General features: G+C 36.1%; 1 protein-coding gene across 2 annotated transcripts in view; it reads right to left on the reverse strand.

Moving 5' to 3' along the window:
• The window catches only part of Ca-Ma2d (Ca[2+] channel Muscle-specific alpha2/delta subunit), a 32,787-nt gene extending 20,709 nt beyond the window's left edge, over positions 1 to 12,078 (reverse strand). Inside the window, exons 1-3 of one of the 2 annotated variants that reach the window (XM_028178767.2) lie at positions 11,437 to 12,078; positions 2,869 to 2,950; positions 1,908 to 2,018 (exon numbers count right to left, since the gene is read on the reverse strand). In XM_028178767.2, the coding sequence (XP_028034568.2) occupies positions 1,908 to 2,018; positions 2,869 to 2,950; positions 11,437 to 11,513 (270 nt within the window). In that variant the 5' untranslated portion in view covers positions 11,514 to 12,078. Of the gene's footprint in view, positions 1 to 1,907; positions 2,019 to 2,868; positions 2,951 to 11,422 lie in introns of both variants that reach the window. The other variant, XM_089727843.1, reaches the window with a different exon arrangement.
• Positions 12,079 to 19,400: the final 7,322 nt, after the last annotated feature.

Below are 19,400 nucleotides of genomic sequence, written 5' to 3' on the forward strand. Positions count from 1 at the left end.
GACTTAGGACATAGGACATAGGACATAGGACATAGGACATAGGACATAGGACATAGGACATAGGACATAGGACATAGGACATAGGACATAGGACATAGGACATAGGACATAGGACATAGGACATAGGACATAGGACATAGGACATAGGACATAAAAAAAAAAAAAAAAAAAAAAAAAAAAAAAAAAAAAAAAAAAAAAAAAAAAAAAAAAAAATAGGACATAGGACATAGGAACATAGGACATAGGACATAGGACATAGGACATAGAATAGGACATAGGACATAGGACATAGGACATAGGACATAGGACATAGGACATAGGACATAGGACATAGGACATAGGACATAGGACATAGGACATAGGACATAGGACATAGGACATAGGACATAGGACATAGGACATAGGACATAGGACATAGGACATAGGACATAGGACATAGGACATAGGACATAGGACATAGGACATAGGACATAGGACATAGGACATAGGACATAGGACATAGGACATAGGACATAGGACATAGGACATAGGACATAGACATGAGAATAGGACATAGGACATAGGACATAGGACATAGGACATAGGACATAGGACATAGGACATAGGACATAGGACATAGGACATAGGACATAGGACATAGGACATAGGACATAGGACATAGGACATAGGACATAGGACATAGGACATAGGACATAGGACATAGGACATAGGACATAGGACATAGGACATAGGACATAGGAAAAAAAAAGACATAGGACATAGGACATAGGACATAGGACATAGGACATAGGACATAGGACATAGGACATAGGACATAGGACATAGGACATAGGACATAGGACATAGGACATAGGACATAGGACATAGGACATAGGACATAGGACATAGGACATAGGACATAGGACATAGGACATAGAAAGACATAGACATAGGACAAAAAAAAAAAAAAAAAAAAAAAAAAAAAAAATAGACATAGGACATAGAAAAAAATAGGACATAGGACATAGGACATAGGACATAGGACATAGGACATAGGACATAGGACATAGGACATAGGACATAGGACATAGGACATAGGACATAGGACATAGGACATAGGACATAGGACATAGGAGACATAGCATAGGACATAGGACATAGGACATAGGACATAGGACATAGGACATAGGACATAGGACATAGGACATAGGACATAGGACATAGGACATAGGACATAGGACATAGGACATAGGACATAGGACATAGGACATAGGACATAGGACATATAGTCGTCGTGGCCTAACGGATAAGATGTCCGGTGCATTCGTGTTGAGCGATGCACCGGCGTTCGAATCCCGCAGGCGGGTACCAATTTTTCTAATGAAATACGTACTCAACAAATGTTCACGATTGACTTCCACGGTGAAGGAATAACATCATGTAATAAAAATGAAACCCGCAAAATTATAATTTGCGTAATTACTGGTGGTAGGACCTCTTGTGAGTCCGCGCGGGTGGGTACCACCACCCTGCCTATTTCTGCCGTGAAGCAGTAATGCGTTTCGGTTTGAAGGGTGGGGCAGCCGTTGTAACTATACTTGAGACCTTAGAACTTGTATCTCAAGGTGGGTGGCGCATTTGCGTTGTGGATGTCTATGGGCTCCAGTAACCACTTAACATCAGGTGGGCTGTGAGCTCGTCCACCCACCTAAGCAATAAAAAATAAAAAAATAAAAACATAGGACATAGGACATAGGACATAGGACCTCTATCAAGGCACGTCACGCGACCCAATCCTGGGATTCTTGTCTCCATCCACTGCTTGCTATCCAGCTCATGTCTTCGCTCCACTTTGCTACTAGACGTCCTATACTACTTTACAAATGTATTATTAAGAACTGTAATTCAACGGGAATGCGGGAACTTACCTTGACAGCGTTGATTTTCCTTGTAAGCATTGTACTAACTGAACGTAGAGACGATTCCAATATTTGTTTGCCATCTTTCTTCTTTACGCTCGCGTTCATTTGTTTGTATTTCTGTTGAATTGAGACAAATAAGATTCGGAGCGAATCCAGTTTATGCTATGGTCGATGATTATATTTTATCACAGCTTTGGTATTTTAACCACTTTAGGGGGACAGTTTCAGTGTAGTATCTACGGGTTCCGATAAACACTTTAAAAAGAGTAACTTTTTATGTATAAGCCATGTTTTGAAACGAACTAAAGAAGTATTTAACTTGTTTTCTTCTCATTCTTTTGTTCTTTTTATTTCTTTTGTGGCTGTTATTGTTAAAGATAATTTTTAATTAGTGCACATGTCTGGTATTTTTTTCTTCAACTATTATTAATCGATGTCAGTTTTTTTATTGTAAGCTGATGAGCATACGGCCCATTTGATGATGAGTGGTTATGATCGCTCATGGACGTGAGTAATGCTAGGGCCACAGTCAAGCTCTTGCACTCTCCTCATGCGTCGTTTGAAGAAAGTCATGTTATAGACATGTATAGTCAACAGCGCAAAACAACAACAACAAAGTGGGTCGCGTTTCCGATTCGCTAGATTCTGCGAAGCACTGCTCTTGCTAGGGCCAGTGTTAGCAACACTCCCGGTTTGAGCCCCGTGAGCTCACCTATACGTTAGGGCGAAGCTGAAATAACCTCTAAAGGCTATTAGCATAAGTGGGCAAAAAAAAAGCGCAAAACATTATGGAAATCCGATAGATTAAATTTCAATATCAACAGGAACTCAATATCAATATCAACTTAAAATCAAATAAAAAATAACGAATACAAAAGTACGAATAAAATATATTTGAAACACTTATGTTCACGATACAAACCAGCGAGTTTAACATTGTTATAAATAAATAAAAATTTTAACTCACGATTCTGATTTGATCTGATTTTGTGAGTGCTTCGCTGAGTCTCCATATCTCTTCGCCCAAGTTTCTTGCCCAAGTTTTTACTCTGGAAACAAAATTCAAGTAAAATATTCAGCAAATTAATGTGCCACTCAGCTATGCGTTGTTATAATATGATATTTTACTGCATCGTTTTGGCTCACGACACACCTGGTATTAGATTAGGTTAGAAACTATACCCTGAATCGTTGCCTGCATTTTATTTATTTATTGCTTAGATGGATGGACGAGCTCACGACTTGGTGTTAAGCGGTTAACGGAGCTCATAGATATCTACAACATAAATGCCACCACCCAGCACGAGACATGTTCTAAGGTCTCAGTTTTTACAATACAACGACTGTCCCACCCTTCAAACCGAAACGCATTACTGCTTCATTGCAGAAATAGGCAGGGTGACCACAAAACGTCCTACGATCGCCTACCGACATTTGCTAGCAATAGAGCGTATTCTAAGGACGCATAATAATTATTATTATTTTGTATTTTTATGTCGCGAAGCATTCATGCGTTTCAATTTGAAGAGACAGCTGTTATACTATAAAATTGACACTTCGGACTTATCTATAAATTTCGGTAACCACTTAACACCTGGTGGCCCATGATCTCGCTCGCCCAAACGAGAAAAATAAAAATCTAAGCTACTCTCATATCAAGAAGAAGTTATACTTCGAAACTAACAATATTTCATCATAAATACAACTAAACAACAATACAATTTTCCTACAAAACAGAATTATATTTTACTCTCAGAAATCGATTAGGCAAAACTCGATCTCACGATCGGAATGCTCGAGAATTGGAATTGGATTATGACGTGAATATCCTAAAGTAATTATTGCTTATCCTATTTTCAGAACTGTTCAGTTCAGTTTAACGAATATTCTGTTTTCAAACTAATATATTACAATATTAATATATTACTAATATATTATAACATTTAAGATCAGATTTTTTTTTATTGCTTATTTGGGTGGACGAGCTCACATCCCACCTCATGTTAAGTGGTTACTGGAGCCCATAGACATCTACAACGTAAATGCGCCACCCACCTTGATGTATAAGTTCTAAGGTCTCAGTATAGTTACAACGGCTGCCCGGCCCTTCAAACCGAAACGCATTACTGCTTCGCGGCAGAAATAGGCGGGGTGGTGGTACCTACCCGTGCGGACTCACAAGAGGTCCTACCACTAGTAAAAATAATCAACCGATTGTGTATTAAAATGATATTGTAAGGAGCCACAAAAAATATGGCCGATATTCCGTTAAAAATACCATCGGTGCTCAAATATTTGGTAAGGCTTTTCAATTATTAGGCAGAGCCTAGGAGGATTTCTTCTGAGCCTAACAAGAAAACCATGTATCGTCAGAATCAATCAGAAATAAACATACAGACAGATAAAGACAGCTATGAAAAAGTGGTGACCTTAAAATTTTGCCATATTATGAGTTTTTGAATATTTCTTCTAACTAATGTACGGCAGTCAGGGACTGTTTGCATTCCCGTTCTATTTTGATCGCAATTACCGTAGTTAAAATACGTGCTATAAAGGTAATATATATTATGAAAGGTAAATGAAAAAGTTCTAGAATTACTGTGTTTTTGACTTGCTAAGGTAATCTAGCTTCAAAGCAATCGTCGCACAGATTGAAAAAAAACCAGTCAGTTCACATCACGTACAAATTATTTACAGATGAACCAAAAATATAGTGACAGCCTTTCAATCTCGAATATGTAACCCTAATCTCTCTCATATTACGGCTGACGCTATTCAATGTGTCACAACATACCGATTAGCTGTACCGATATTTACGTTGTAGTGGCACTAAAGTTACTTATCTAACCAATGTACCAACCATCGATGTATCGATCAAGCAAATTTAGTTTTATCGGCACTCGAAGCATTACTTTTAGCTTTATCTACAACGGAGATTGGTGGTTTCGGGCATTTTATTTGGGGCGCGAATATTTTTAGAACATTTGTACTGCCTGCGATGGAACTCACGCGATCAATCAAGAATCACTTGATTATTCATTGTAATTAATTGTATTTTACTTATTACTTGGAGAGACCAGCTGACGCATATTTCGCGTTGAGAGGAACCACAATTTCATTCCAGAATTCCACCTCGGAACGTGAAATCGAAGCTTCATTGCACTGGCTTAGGAATATTTAGACAATACAATATGCTCTACCAATAGAACTCAATATATTTACTGTCCAAGTCCACCCGTCTAAGCAATTAAAAAAAAAAGTGATTAAGGGAGTTGCACTTTATTCATTTACTGGACGCATTAAATTTATAATTCGGAAATGATGAAACTCGCTCCATTAACCCGCTGTAAAGAGTTGCTTGTGTCCCTTTCTGACCATAAACTACGTATAATCACGAGTTAGTTAAGACACTCTCGTATTTATTATAGCTGATATACCCGGCGTTGCCCAGGTCATGTTATTTACCATGATAAAACTATCCTACGTGTTATAAACTATAGGTATATGCGAAGTTTTAACTAAATCCATTACCCAATTTTCCATGATTGAGTAACAAACCATTAAACTTATTTACAGTGTTAGTAAATGAAGATGAGATGTACAGATCGTACGTCCGATATCTTATGATTCATATTTTCATGTCAAACTTCATTTTAAATAATATGCAGAAACGTATTAATTTAATATTTGAATATGCAACAACGTTGTATATGAGTTTACTCATAATTAAACATGTAAACGTTCAAACTTTGGTTTATTTGAAACTTTCGAAGAACAAACACCAGTTATACAACAAAAGCTTCAAAGTTTCGTTTTATGTTGTACAGATTTGTTAAAAAATTCGTTGGAGTGAGCAACGAGAATCGACGTGGTTTGCTTATTAACGAGGTTTATCTAATAAAGTTTTTTTTTTCTTTTTGTATAATGTATTTTTTGTGTAATTTTATACAATAATCGAAAATAGATGCCTCAATCTCTACGTACCAAGTCCAACATCTCGCGGTAGGCCCAAGAAATGCTGGTTGGATGTGGTAAAAGCAAATATGAAGGAATCTTATTCAGAAGGGTGTCGAAGACCAGGCAAAGTAGAGGAATTTTACTGGTGGTAGGATCTCTTGTGAGTCTGCACGGATAGGTACCACCACCTTGACTATTTCTGCTTTAAAGCAGTAATGCGTTTCGGTTTAAAGGGTGGCGCAGCCGTTGTAACTCTACTGACACCTTAGAACTCACATCTCAAGGTGGGTGGCGACATTTACGTGGTAGATGGCTCCAGTAACCACTTAACACTAGGTGAGCTGCGAGCTCGTCCACCCATCTAAGCAACAAAAAAAATGTAGTACATATAGGGTCTTTAGTTTTAGCGCTTCGTCTAGTTTTTAGCATTTTGAAGTTTCTTTGTTCTAATACAATATGAATTAATAAGACCTTTTCGGCGTCCCAAAAGCCTTCCAGAGGGAGAGGTACGGACGTTAAGCAATACAACTATGTTACACACTTCTATGTCATTCTACATGAAGTATTAATAGAGTAACCAGGTTATGCTCGTCGTTCCACCCTTCAAACCAGAATACGTGATTGCTTCACACCAGAAGTATGTTGGATAGTGACTTCTAACTTCCAGTGCCGCCTCACATTACGTTCAATCATTTGTAAATTCCGGTTGGTAATTAGAGTATGCTTATACCTATATAATACTCTCAAAGAATGCTGCTGCCCATTCTCCGGTGGATCCTTAACATGATTTAACGACACCCTTCGGGTATACATTTTAGGGATGTTTAACGACAAAAGGAAGATCTTCCACCGAGCGGGTGATATTGCTCGGTAGACCGACGGTCCCAATGTTGTTGTTCGGAACTTGTATATATGCAAGCTTATCTTGAAAATGCCGTAAGCGAGATTCAGGCATCTGTCAAATATCTTGCGTTATATGATGGCTACCCGCCACAACATGAATGTCAATACCTCTCTATAATTACTAAATTTAAAGATAATTAACATGAATGCATTGATACAGATTTGACCAAAAATTTTTACATTAATTAATCAATTCAACTTGTCGGCATAATAAGTACATAAGTTTAATTGCACACAAGTCATTCACAAATAAGCATTTTAACTCATTTAATTTAAAACATAATACAAATGTTGTAATTTTACAGCACGATCCATTCATAATCTCAAAGATCATGATACTTAATTTCAAACTGTCATAAACAGAACTAAAGTTCTATGCTGCTTTAAGTTAGCTTCGTGTAATTATTTCTAGAATTTAAAAGATTTAGCGTTGGAATATTTGTTGCTGAATTATTATTGTTCGCTCCGGGAAATTCCAGTTTATTTTAGTATTTTCTTTCATATTCGAGACATCAGAAATGATATATATAATGAGAATAAATAAATAAAGATTAAGCCGTAAAAAAGGTTTTTAAATATATCATTTTATTTTGTTGTTGTTAAATAATTCCGAGGGGTAAAAAGCTATTTGGTTTAGACGACATTTCGCTTAATACGCATCATTTACCTTTGTAATTAAAGGTCCGTTTTATTTGGTATTAGTATCAACAATTTGATGTTTTTAATTGAACTTCAATTAAGTTTGCCGCATTAAAATAGCTGAAGATGTTTTTTTGTTATGATATTTTTTCCAAATTTAAGCTTTGATTGGTTCGCCTGATATATTTCAAAAATGTCGCTTAAACCTTTAAAATTTTACTTTAAAATAACCTTTCACTTCACGATAGTAAGCAGGAAATGTCATTCGCATGCCTGGGAACCTCTTTTCGTTGCTCTTGTCTTCGTTGGGTTTTGTTGTTTGTGGAGCTCATAGCCTGTCTGCGGTTACTGAATGCTGTACTTCGATATATCTGGATCAAATCTCAAGTACGTTCTAAAATTGATTTTCCATCTTCAAACCGGATATATTCAATAGGAGTAGGTACATACCCGTGCAACTTTCAATATTCCCTGCCATCAAAACTTTGGTCCAACGTAACAATTGGTCCAATGTTTAAGAATCCCACTTAGTCCAAAGGTAACATTTGCGAAACTGTGAGATATCTGACACTTCGTTGGTTAATTCTTAATGTAAAAAAAACATCTTAATTAATCATAATTTAATGCTCATGACTAAAATAGGCGGTTACATTCGGAATCCATTTCCAATAAAGTTAGTTAAACCAGATAGAGATACCTCTGACCATCATTCCCTTGAAAACGGCATTCTCAAAATGGCCAGTTTTTATACAACATATTTTAACATGCTTCTATTAGCTTTGAATGTAATTTGAATGTAATTTTCACTGACTCCAATAAGTCTACAAACTTAAAAGAAATACAATAATTTTATAACCTCTCTCTAATATCAATCTAATATCAACCGGATAAAAAAACATAAAGGTAATTTTAACTCGGTTTGCTATTTAAGAGTGGTTATTGTTATTTTTAAATTATTACACATAAATTATTTAATGCATTTTTACTGTTTACAAGCTCTCAATGTTGTTAGTTTGTCAGCGAAATACTGACATTATTGATTTGGTGACCGGGTCACCTTAAATCAAGGGAGTCAGTCAATCCTGTTAGCGTTTTCAATATCGGAAAATTATACAGTTTCGAAGAGAGAAAAAAACGCTATAAAAATCAGCGGAACGTTACGTCGGGAACCGTAGAATACAAGCCGATCAATGAAATCCCTTAATTAATGGAAAATACCGGTAGGAGGTAAAATGGCGGTAGGGCGTATTGTAAAATGGGTAGGTTATCCTGTTTATTTCTGCCGCGAAGTAGTTAGTGTATTTCTTCTTCGTTCTGGTCTCATGGGTAGGCTCGCCATTATAGAAAACAATTGGCTATTTGATCTCGTGTCTCAAAGTGGGGACAATGTGACTTTGGTGGCCATGCCATGTGTGGGTCACAAAAGTCACATGATGACACCTAATGGCACCAGAAACTATTTAACACCAAATGTGCCGTGAGCTCATTCATCCATCATTGAAATAAATAATACAAAACGAAAACTATCTATGATTAACTAATTTTCTAATTTTGATTCGTGATTTTTGTGTTCATGCTAATTTTAATTAACTTAGAATGTTACATAATAACCAAAATTTCATAAGTTACTGCGCGGTATTAAAACATATTGGCTTTGGCGTCGTCAAGTTAATGTGCCATATTCCTTGTACTGTCTCACTAAAACACAATTCAGGGATCGGATTAACTCGATAATTATTTAGGCTTAAAGCGGAGATTACAATATATTGTTTTCAGATGAGTATTTTGGCTTTATTAACCAAAGTCGATAAATCTATGGAAGTATCATGAGGTTCGATTGTGTTACCAATAAACAAGATACGAGTTTATAATTCGTGTTGTTATTTTATTAATGTTAGTGAATTTGTTATTGCCGTTATCATACCTGAATTATACTGAAACATATGTATATGGGAAATAATTATAGTAAAATAATAAATGGAAAAAAAAAGAAAAAAAAAATTTAACAAGAACGTCAATAGTTTTAAATAACTCTAAGTTTAAGCACATTTTTTATTATTTTTTTTTTATTGCCTAGATGTGTGGACGAGCTCACAGCCCACCTGGTGTTAAGTGGTTACTGGAACCCATAGACATCTACAACGTAAATGCGCCACACACCTTGAGATAGAAGTTCTAAGGTCTCAGTATAGTTACAACGGCTGCCCCATCCTTCAAACCGAAACGCATTACTGCTTCACGGCAGAAATAGGCGGGGCGGTGGTACCTACCCCTGCGGACTCACAAGAGGTCCTACCACCAGTAATTACGCAAATTATAATTTTGCGGGTTTGATTTTTATTACACGATGTTATTTCTTCACCGTGGAAGTCAATCGTGAACAATTATGAAGTACGTATTTCATTAGAAAAATTGGTACCCGCCTGCGGGATTCGAACACCGTTGCATCGCTACGAATGCATCGGACGTCTTATCCCTTAGGCCACGACGACTTCAACGGCACATATTCTATTGGCTCTTATTTTAAGAATTTATGATTGTACAGAGAAGATATATTATTGAAGTCAGTATTAAAACCGACATTCCAATACATCTCGGGCATCAATTTCATATGCATGACGGCATCCAGATATTATGAGATTTATTGAATCCAGTACATGTCATCGCCAGACAGAAATTGAGGTCTATTATTCTAGGACATAAAACTGTCCTAATATCTTACTTATTATATTTTATACACAAAGTCCATGATTGAAGAAAACAATCGCCTGAACAGCCTCACAAATATTATTTTATAATCTGGCCAAATCATAGGCACCCCAGAAACGTTTCTTGTATAATCAGGCTTTATATGAAATTGTATTTGAGTCGACTATTATCAAAGCCGGCAATGTGACTTTTGGATAATTATTGGTAAATCAGAAAAATCGAATTATTGACTTTGTATTCCATTGGCAGTCACAAAACTCTTCTGAACGACATCTTAGATAAATAACAGGTTAAGTATTAACCTTTATTTAATGCAGGTTTTGAACCGTATTCTTTGAAGGAGACCATTATATTCAAATCAATTTGTATTGAAATATCAATAAATTTTTTTTGTCCAAATGCACAGATTGCCACCTTTGATAATAGACGACTCAATTGTAATAAAGAAATTGTAAAAAATATCTCACCTTTTCAATTAAAAATCGTAACCTTTTTGGATGAAAAGCGTCGATGCTTATAAATTTCTATATTAAACTAACACCTACATAACCGAAAACAGAATACGCTCTTCAAAAAACAAAATTTAAATCAATAAAATTCTTATGAAAATGCTTCGTAATTAAATATCCATAACTTTGACCTTTCAATGAACTCAAAGCTACTACTAGGTACTCAAAGGTACTTAGAAATTTATTTACCGAGTAAATATAATTAATAATATGATTACCGCTGAAGCACCATTTAATTTTATTTAAATACAAAATCAAAAATCGTAAAGTAATTTAAATCACTTTTACGATTTAATCTCGCGTTTTTAGTGTTATTCTATTATTTCCAAAGTTTCTAATACTTTACAGTTTTCGTGGTCACGGACGAAACAGTTCGCGAAAATCGTAAAACGTAAAAATAATGAAAGAATCGTAAACTATTTCTTGCCATCGAATTCGTATTACGTATGAAAAGAAAACGCAAAACTTACTTTTTAACAACATAATATCAAATTAACGATAATTGGACTTAAGGAGACTTATGGTAACAAATTACTTTTGTTTTATACAACCGATAACATGGAGTTTAAAAGTTGGAACCCATAAAACCATTCCTATAGGTGTCAAGGCGTATTTTCAGCACACACAGCTATCACACACGCACGCTACACTGCCAATTTCTACCGCTAATCAGTCAAGCCATTCAGTTTGTAAAATACCCATGCAATATAATGAGACTTAAACTTTGACGCTAAAGTAATCACTTCATACAAGTTAAGCCGTGAGCTATCTCTGAGAACAATAAATAAACTTTAACAAACTAACTAGTGGTATCTTACATGTCAGCTCGCCAGGCTGGGACAGGATCTGGTGTCAGAAACAGCACCAAGAGGATCGTGAACTTCAAGCATCGCATATTAGGGCCGATGACTCACACGCCAACAACGAACACTTCGCGTTAACTTTGCGAAACGTCTCGAAATTCACAAATATTATACGAAGATAAGGCACGTAATTACTGTATTTTATTAAGGTATTAAGACACGAAACGACAATGTTACCCGTAAACTAGACGAAGCGTAACATTATTTTTGAACGAAATATCATAAGCTTTCGCCGGAGACACGACCAAGGCCATCACATAAACATTCACACGCATTAAACGCTTTCACCGTAATGAAGTTAAAAATAGTTTACTATTAGTTTTCGGTGGCGGTCCGTGGGGGTGAAACCAGCTCATACGAAAACGGCGGCTTTACGTTTGGACGACGTTATACACGATTGTGTGATGAAGTGGAGTTGGGCTCAATGAGCGTGAGCTTTAAGACGACGGTGCGAGTCCGGATCGCGCGGCGCGTGTGTCGCTTTAGACGCACGTGCTGCGTCTATTCTGGGCGGCCCGGCGACGAGTCGGGCGAGCTTCGGGCGGAATCGAGCGGATACGATATAGGTCGGCCGCTGGACGACGAACGTATATACGATAAGCTGCAATACATAATATATTTATGCAACACAACACGGCTTAGGCTCAGTTGAAAAGTTTTCATATTAAAGATTTTACCATTTATATTTTTATTTTTATTTCTAACTTTATATACTAGACAGTTAGTAATTTAGCCCATTTTTCTGTTTTGCTTCTTATTAAATGACCTTTCGAGAGGGGAAAATATTAAAAGGACGACCGTTTCAAAGGTGGGTAGAAGACATAAAGGCCGTTGCCGGCTCTACGTGGAAGAGGAAATGCCACGACCGGAACTTATGGCAGGATTTGGGGGAGGCCTATGCGAAAGCAAAATAATCTTAGCCGATGTCAAATGGAAAAAAAAAAAGAAAATAATAATAATAGTATGTACCTAAATATGAATTAAGGTTGTTAATAAAGGCTTCTTTAATTTAATACAAGACAGTATTAAGGCGGTCTTAATGCCATAGGCATTCTCTGACAGTCTACCTTAGAGGGGTGCAGAGGTGAACCTTGGAAGGTGTAATGTGATAGTAATAATACTTAAACATATGCATATATGTATATATAACATACATAATATTTATAGATACAAATACTCGTATTTAAATAAATGCATATACATAAATATATACATACAAAAATATATGAAAATAAATATTATCAATTAGATGACTCTGCTAACTCTCTGAGAAACAGTTCTCGAACCCTCGTCTTAAACGCTTCACGTGTAGTGGCCGACCATTTCAGTAACGTAATTGAATATTTATTGGAAAGTCGATACTTTCACTGAATATTTGCGAATAAAACGTTCAATATTTGTACAAATTCCAGTGAAATGTGAATTATATTTGGAAAACATTAAATCGAAGAGTAAATAATATATCACATTTAAGTTATTCTTTTATGTAATTTGAACTTTTGCCGGAAATCTGTAAATAACTTTACCTGCATCATCTGAAAAACTGTCTGAAGTCTGCTAATAAAACAATAATATACGTCTTCCTTTATATCAACGCTTTTTATTTTCCTTTTACCAAACATTCTTGTGCTGATTTCGTAGGATTTCTCGGATAAAGCTCCAAACTCAGTAATTTATACTGGAACTTTCTAACTTCATTGAAAGTTGGCAATTTTGGGTGGTCTGTTAAACGTGATTTAGTGTCAAACTTGTTTGACAATTTATGTTTGGAATCGAATTTTATTTTTTAATGGTCCATGATTAGGCGATCATACATTCTGGTGTTAAATTCCCACTAAAGCCCGCAATGTGAAATTAATTTCAAATCATTTAATACTTTTTTCGATTTTCCCGGGTCATAACAAAAATTACTTTAACTGTTTAATTTATTATTATTATATCTTTTCCGATGCTTAAAATGCTTTCCGGTTGTCGACAGTTGACCACGTAAACTGTAAGCTGTAATATGTCAGTTAATTGTCAGATTTTCAAATTAATCAAATACTTAGCACTAGTGTTTTGACTTTGACTGGAAATATATTCTTAGTCCTACCTTCTCACTGTCTCGGTGCTCAATGTGCTTATTTAATTCAGAACACGACACATCTACGTGCTGTCGTTTCGACCGTGTTATATTTGTAATTGAAACATGTAACATTTTCTCAGTAAACGAGTTACTTATGTCTCTCTCTGATCCATAAACTACCTGTCGAATTGTATATCTTAAGGATTTCACGAGGCGTAACTACATATTATTAACGCTGTAATCACTGACGGTCTTGTAACTTCTTCTTTTTCTATATCGTTCCCTCACTAATGTAACTATGTAACTACTGGTCTTGTAGCGGGTGACACGAAAATTGTAACTAAGTACCGCTTTGTAGATCCAATTACTTTATTATTATAAAATTTTCGACGGACAATGAATAAAAAACTCATTGAATGATTAAATATATTTTTACCACAAGAATGTCTATCGTTATTATTTATTAAAAGCAATGCTCTCCAGTCATTATCCGACTTTGGTTGAACTTGAACTTGTTGAAATTAAAATAATTAATACAAAAAAGTACTTCTGGTTCAATAGAAGAATGACAATAAAAGAAAGTTTTGTGGTACTTCGTATTACACAAGTAACATAATTTGTTAAAAACGGAAAGAAAAGTTCTTGAAGAAAACATGACGAGGTCAGCATTAAAAATGTAAGGACTCCCTAAAGGTTCCTGAGTGCTCTGGCTTGAGAATTTACATAATGAACTCTTCAATCAATAACTAAGTTTATAATGTAATCTCCCTAAGACCGATTATATTTACTTTAAACAGGATGCCACTAATTTCAGACAATATTTCGATTTTGTTATTCTAATCTATTTTATTATTGTAAGTCGATGTATGCGATATTTCGCTTCAGTTTCATATTAAAAAAATAGAGGAGGTTATCCATTTGACGTGTTTTTTAAATCTTGTCGACTTTAGGTTGTCAATTTTTTGAAACGAAGTTCCTTAAGGGGCTATGCGGAGGGGTACCCTAACCGGGAAAAAACGTCCGTAACGTAAGATTTTTATTATTTATGTATAGTCTTAGTATGATGGCTATACAGTATCTGATGTATATAGATATAGACTACGTGATGACGGTTATTATTAATATTATTCATATAAATAGCGGTTTCTTTGTATATTATGATTATATATTTTTTATAAATCATTGTGAATAAAATAAAGTTGATAATTTTGTGAAATAGTTTATTTATTTATTTTTATCAATAAAAAAATCATAATAAAAAATGTATACTCGAATAATTATTTTCTATAAACCTCGAATAGAACTTAAAATTAATATTTTTATAATAAGGAACTTCGTTATCCGGTGTCCCACGACACCACACATCTTTCTTTTTTCATTCAATTTGCCTTCGTCTTTGCGATGCTAACTTCAGTTGCAGACATTGATGACCTATTAAAAGCAAGACAAATGCTCCATCACATCTCAGCGGCTTTTAAACGCTTTTTACCGCTCATATACCTTTACTGGTGGTAGGACCTCTTGTCATTCTTGTGAGTCCGCACGGGTAGACGGGCCACCACCCTGCCTATTTCTGCCGTGAAGCTGTAATGCGTTTCGGTTTGAAGGGTGAGGCAGCCGGTGTAACTATACTTGAGACATTAGAACTTAAATATCAAGATGGGTGGTGCATTTACGTTGTGGATGTCTATGGGCTCCAGTAACCACTTAACACTAGGTGGGCTGTGAGCTCGTCCACCCATCTAAGCATTTAAAAAAAAGCACGTATTTTTTATATAGATTTCGGTTCACCGTGTAAGCCTTCTGTAATATTTTCAGTGACTTCGAACACCAAATTCTATTGGCGATGCAAAATTAAAGACAAACTCATTTTTCAATATCTTTATCCATGATGAAATTCTCAATATTCACTAAATATTATGTTACTAAAAATCGCAGTGTATTTAATCTAAATAAAAGATGCAACTCAAGCTCCGCGCCAAAATGAAAAACCAATGCTAAACGAACTACAACAAAAAAATTAATTTCGAACCATAAACAAATTATCCATTCCCTGCTCTTTTTTTTAATATTGTAATATCCATATTTCCTGGGTTCTTAGACCTCTTGAAACTAAATTTTTTTTTGCCTTCATTCCAATTTTCTCGTCACGTGTCTTAAGCTCAGAATACAGAAAAAACGTTTTTTCTGTATTCTGAGGTCTTAAGATAGTCGTTACGTTGTGAAGTATAAAGTCCGGGATCTCATTCGCCCACCTATACAATAATTAAATAAAAAATGGCATTTTCGTTTTAATTTTAAAATACAAATTATCAAAAGTACGAAAATACCAATATTTTCGAACATTCTGTCCTTTAAACAAACAGAATTCAAATTAAATTCGAACCCACTAATTATCGAATCAAATGACACTTAAATCTGTGTAAAACATAGGCATAGAAAAAACTTTAATACTGTATTATCTATGATACCACAAACACACCGCCACGTACGTAGGTAGGTAAATTTTCCATTTGTAATGAATACATTATGGCGCACCCTTACATGATCCAAATAAAACGTGGGCTGTAAAACCTCCACGAATGCGCTAAATGAAAATTTAATAATAGAAACACATAACCCAACTCCCACGTTGCTATAAAATTAATTTCAGCTAACTATTTGAATATTTGAGGGCCGTTCGGATTGTCGATAATCCCATTCTCACGGATCGTTTGGAGCCTCTGGGTCTGCGGAGGGACTTCGGTTCCCTCTGTATTTTGTACCGTATGTTCCATGGGGAGTGCTCTGAGGAATTGTTCGAGATGATACCGGCATCTCGTTTTTACCATCGCACCGCCCGCCACCGGAGTAGAGTTCATCCATACTACCTGGAGCCACTGCGGTCATCCACAGTGCGTTTCCAGAGATCTTTTTTGCCACGTACCATCCGGCTATGGAATGAGCTCCCCTCCACGGTGTTTCCCGATCGCTATGACATGTCCTTCTTCAAACGAGGCTTGTGGAGAGTATTAAACGGTAGGCAGCGGCTTGGCTCTGCCCCTGGCATTGCTGAAGTCCATGGGCGACGGTAACCACTCACCATCAGGTGGGCCGTATGCTCGTCTGCCTACAAGGGCAATAAAAAAAAAAAAAAAAAAAAATATTTATATTAAGTACATAAATATACTTAATAAATATTTTTATTATATTAAATTAACATAACTTTATATTAATTAATGGTACGTTAATAGGAAATTGAATGTTCTTTTTTATGCTTTAGTGATTGTAGGAATGTATGAGTGACCTCAACCCCAAGTCAAACGAACTACTAGCCTTCAAAATACTGTTAGATTTTTTAGTTCGTATAGAAGCTTGAATGCCAATACATCTTTTTTTAAATATTAGACGGTAGTTAGTACAAATTCAAATGTCTACGAACCCATACGAAGACAACGTTATACGAAGCCAAAACTGGTGGTGATAGGACCTCTTGTGAGTCCGCACGGGTGGGTACCACCACCCTGCCTATTTTTGCCGTGACGCAGTAATGCGTTTCAGTTTGAAGGGTGGGGCAGCCATTGTAACTATAATTGAGACCTTAGAACTTATATCTCAAGGTGGGTGGCGCATTTGCGTTGTGGATGTCTATGTGCTCCAGTAACCACTTAACACCAGGTGGGCTGTGAGTTTGTCCACCCACCAAAGCAATAAAAAAAATATTTGTCGATTACCTCTTTCCAAACGATGTGCAATATTTATCTCGCTCAGTCGCAACACAATCAAAGATAAAAAAAACTTTTATTTCGAGACATCATAGGCTCATGTAATACTAGCACAGTATTACAAATAACTTAAAAATTCCCCATAGACACAACCCGCTGAGTTTTTCGCCGGATTTTCTCAGTGGGCCGGTATTCCGATCCGGTAGTAGATTCAGCGAAGCACTGCTCTTGCTAGGGCTAGTGTTATCAATTCTCTTAGGCTGAGCCCGTGAGCTCATCTACCAGTCCGTGCGAAGTTGGAATAGGCTCTTAGGCGACCAACGATTAGGTAGGGAAAAAAATATAATTAAGAACTATGTTAGTAAATGAACATTTAAAATTAATGTAAATCAAGCCCATCCCTGGCAGCCTCAACAAGCAGCTCATAGAACATGCAAGTTGAACCTACCTAAGGTTGATCCATTCAACCTTTCTGCTAATCCCTTCAAGTCGTTGGTGCATACCTCTACTCTACGCGTAATGGATGTCACCTTTTTGGGCATAATCGCGAAATACTCATAAGTGTGTGCATCGGCAACCATACACTACAATAAGGTAGAAGTCGCAACAACGCCCTGAAGGTATTATTGTATTGTGTAATATATTTATTGTATATCCCTAACATCACTACATAGTATAAAATAAAGTCGCTTTCTCTGTCCCTATATCCCTATGTATGCTTAAATCTTTAAAACTACGCAACGGATTTTGATTCGGTTTTTTTTAATAGATAGTGATTGAAGAGAAATGCTTATATGTATAATAACATCCATTAAATAGTGGAGAAATCAATAATAAATTACAGTTTCTGAAGCGAAGCGAGGGCGGGTCGCTAATAATATCATATACCGTCAAGATGGCCCTCAACTGTACCCAACACAAAGAATCTACTTGAAACTTCAAAAGGGACAACAAGTACCAGACATAACTTTCCTTTTTGTGTAAAGGCCACTTGAAGCTTCTTTTCCCGTCGGAGTCCGTTAGCCAACGTTTGTGTTTTATCAAAGACAAAACTTTGTGAATTTGACTTAAGCTTCCAGGTCGTGACCGTATAGGTTTCATTTACACGCTGAACTTAAAAACTACTGGAAATTTAAATAACCATTCTAATATAGAATAAGTCTGAGACTAAAATATATGATTATTTACGAAATGTGATTTAGATATATTTCACTCAGATTTGAGACTCCGGTTCGGAGACATGACGTTCAAGCATCAGCCGTCAATTACAACAGCTTCCCTACCAAACTAACCGAAACGTAACACTATTTCGTGGAAGCAACGGGTAAATGGTACCAATAATATTATGCGGTAACTAATTTAGAAGTTAACTTATTATTCATAGAAAACGCAGCTGTGTGACTTTAGAATTATTCCCAGTCCTTAGTTGCCTTATTATTCATTACTCGATATTTGAGGAATTAGCTGTGAAGGCGCCGCCCAACAAGGCCAAGACAGGCGTCTCGAGGGCGGGTTGCCAATGACATAGGCGCGTCACACTGGCGCCTACATACCCATTATCCTACATATTCGTTAATACCGATCAGCGAAAGCAATTTGAATTTCTTTTATAAATTGTTGGTAAGATTATATAGGATCAATAATCTTCAAAATTACTACATCAGGAATTGATGGAAAATTATATTCCACACCCCCGAAGATAATATGGCAAAAGATTTGCTTTTGAGGAGTTAGGTACAAAAATAATAATTTGTCCATTTGCCACTACGAACGGATAATAGAAAAGCTGTAAGATGTATTTTGCAATTTGCCGCTGAGAAATTGAATTAAATAAATTAAAGTAAATACTGGACTTGTGGAGAATGTTCTCGATAATTCTAGGGATGTCATATCGACTATAAAAGCGTGACGTCACGAAGGCAGTTAATAATCGGAACTACTCGAAGCGAAACTGCGAACGGATCACATGAAGCAAAGGGGTCTTCCCCTTATGTGATGTGTTATGTATGCTTCATGTGATTCACCTTCTTAGGTGAGGTGGATTGAGAATCTTAAAGTGTTCGTTAAGTGTTTTAAGTTAAATAGAGTTTTAATTTGCAATTCAGTAGAATTTTTATTTATCCCGAACCCCAGCGCGTAACATTCAAATT

Source organism: Bombyx mandarina, chromosome 05, assembly GCF_030267445.1.
Source record: "Bombyx mandarina strain Sakado chromosome 05, ASM3026744v2".
Taxonomy (NCBI): Eukaryota; Metazoa; Arthropoda; class Insecta; order Lepidoptera; family Bombycidae; genus Bombyx; species Bombyx mandarina.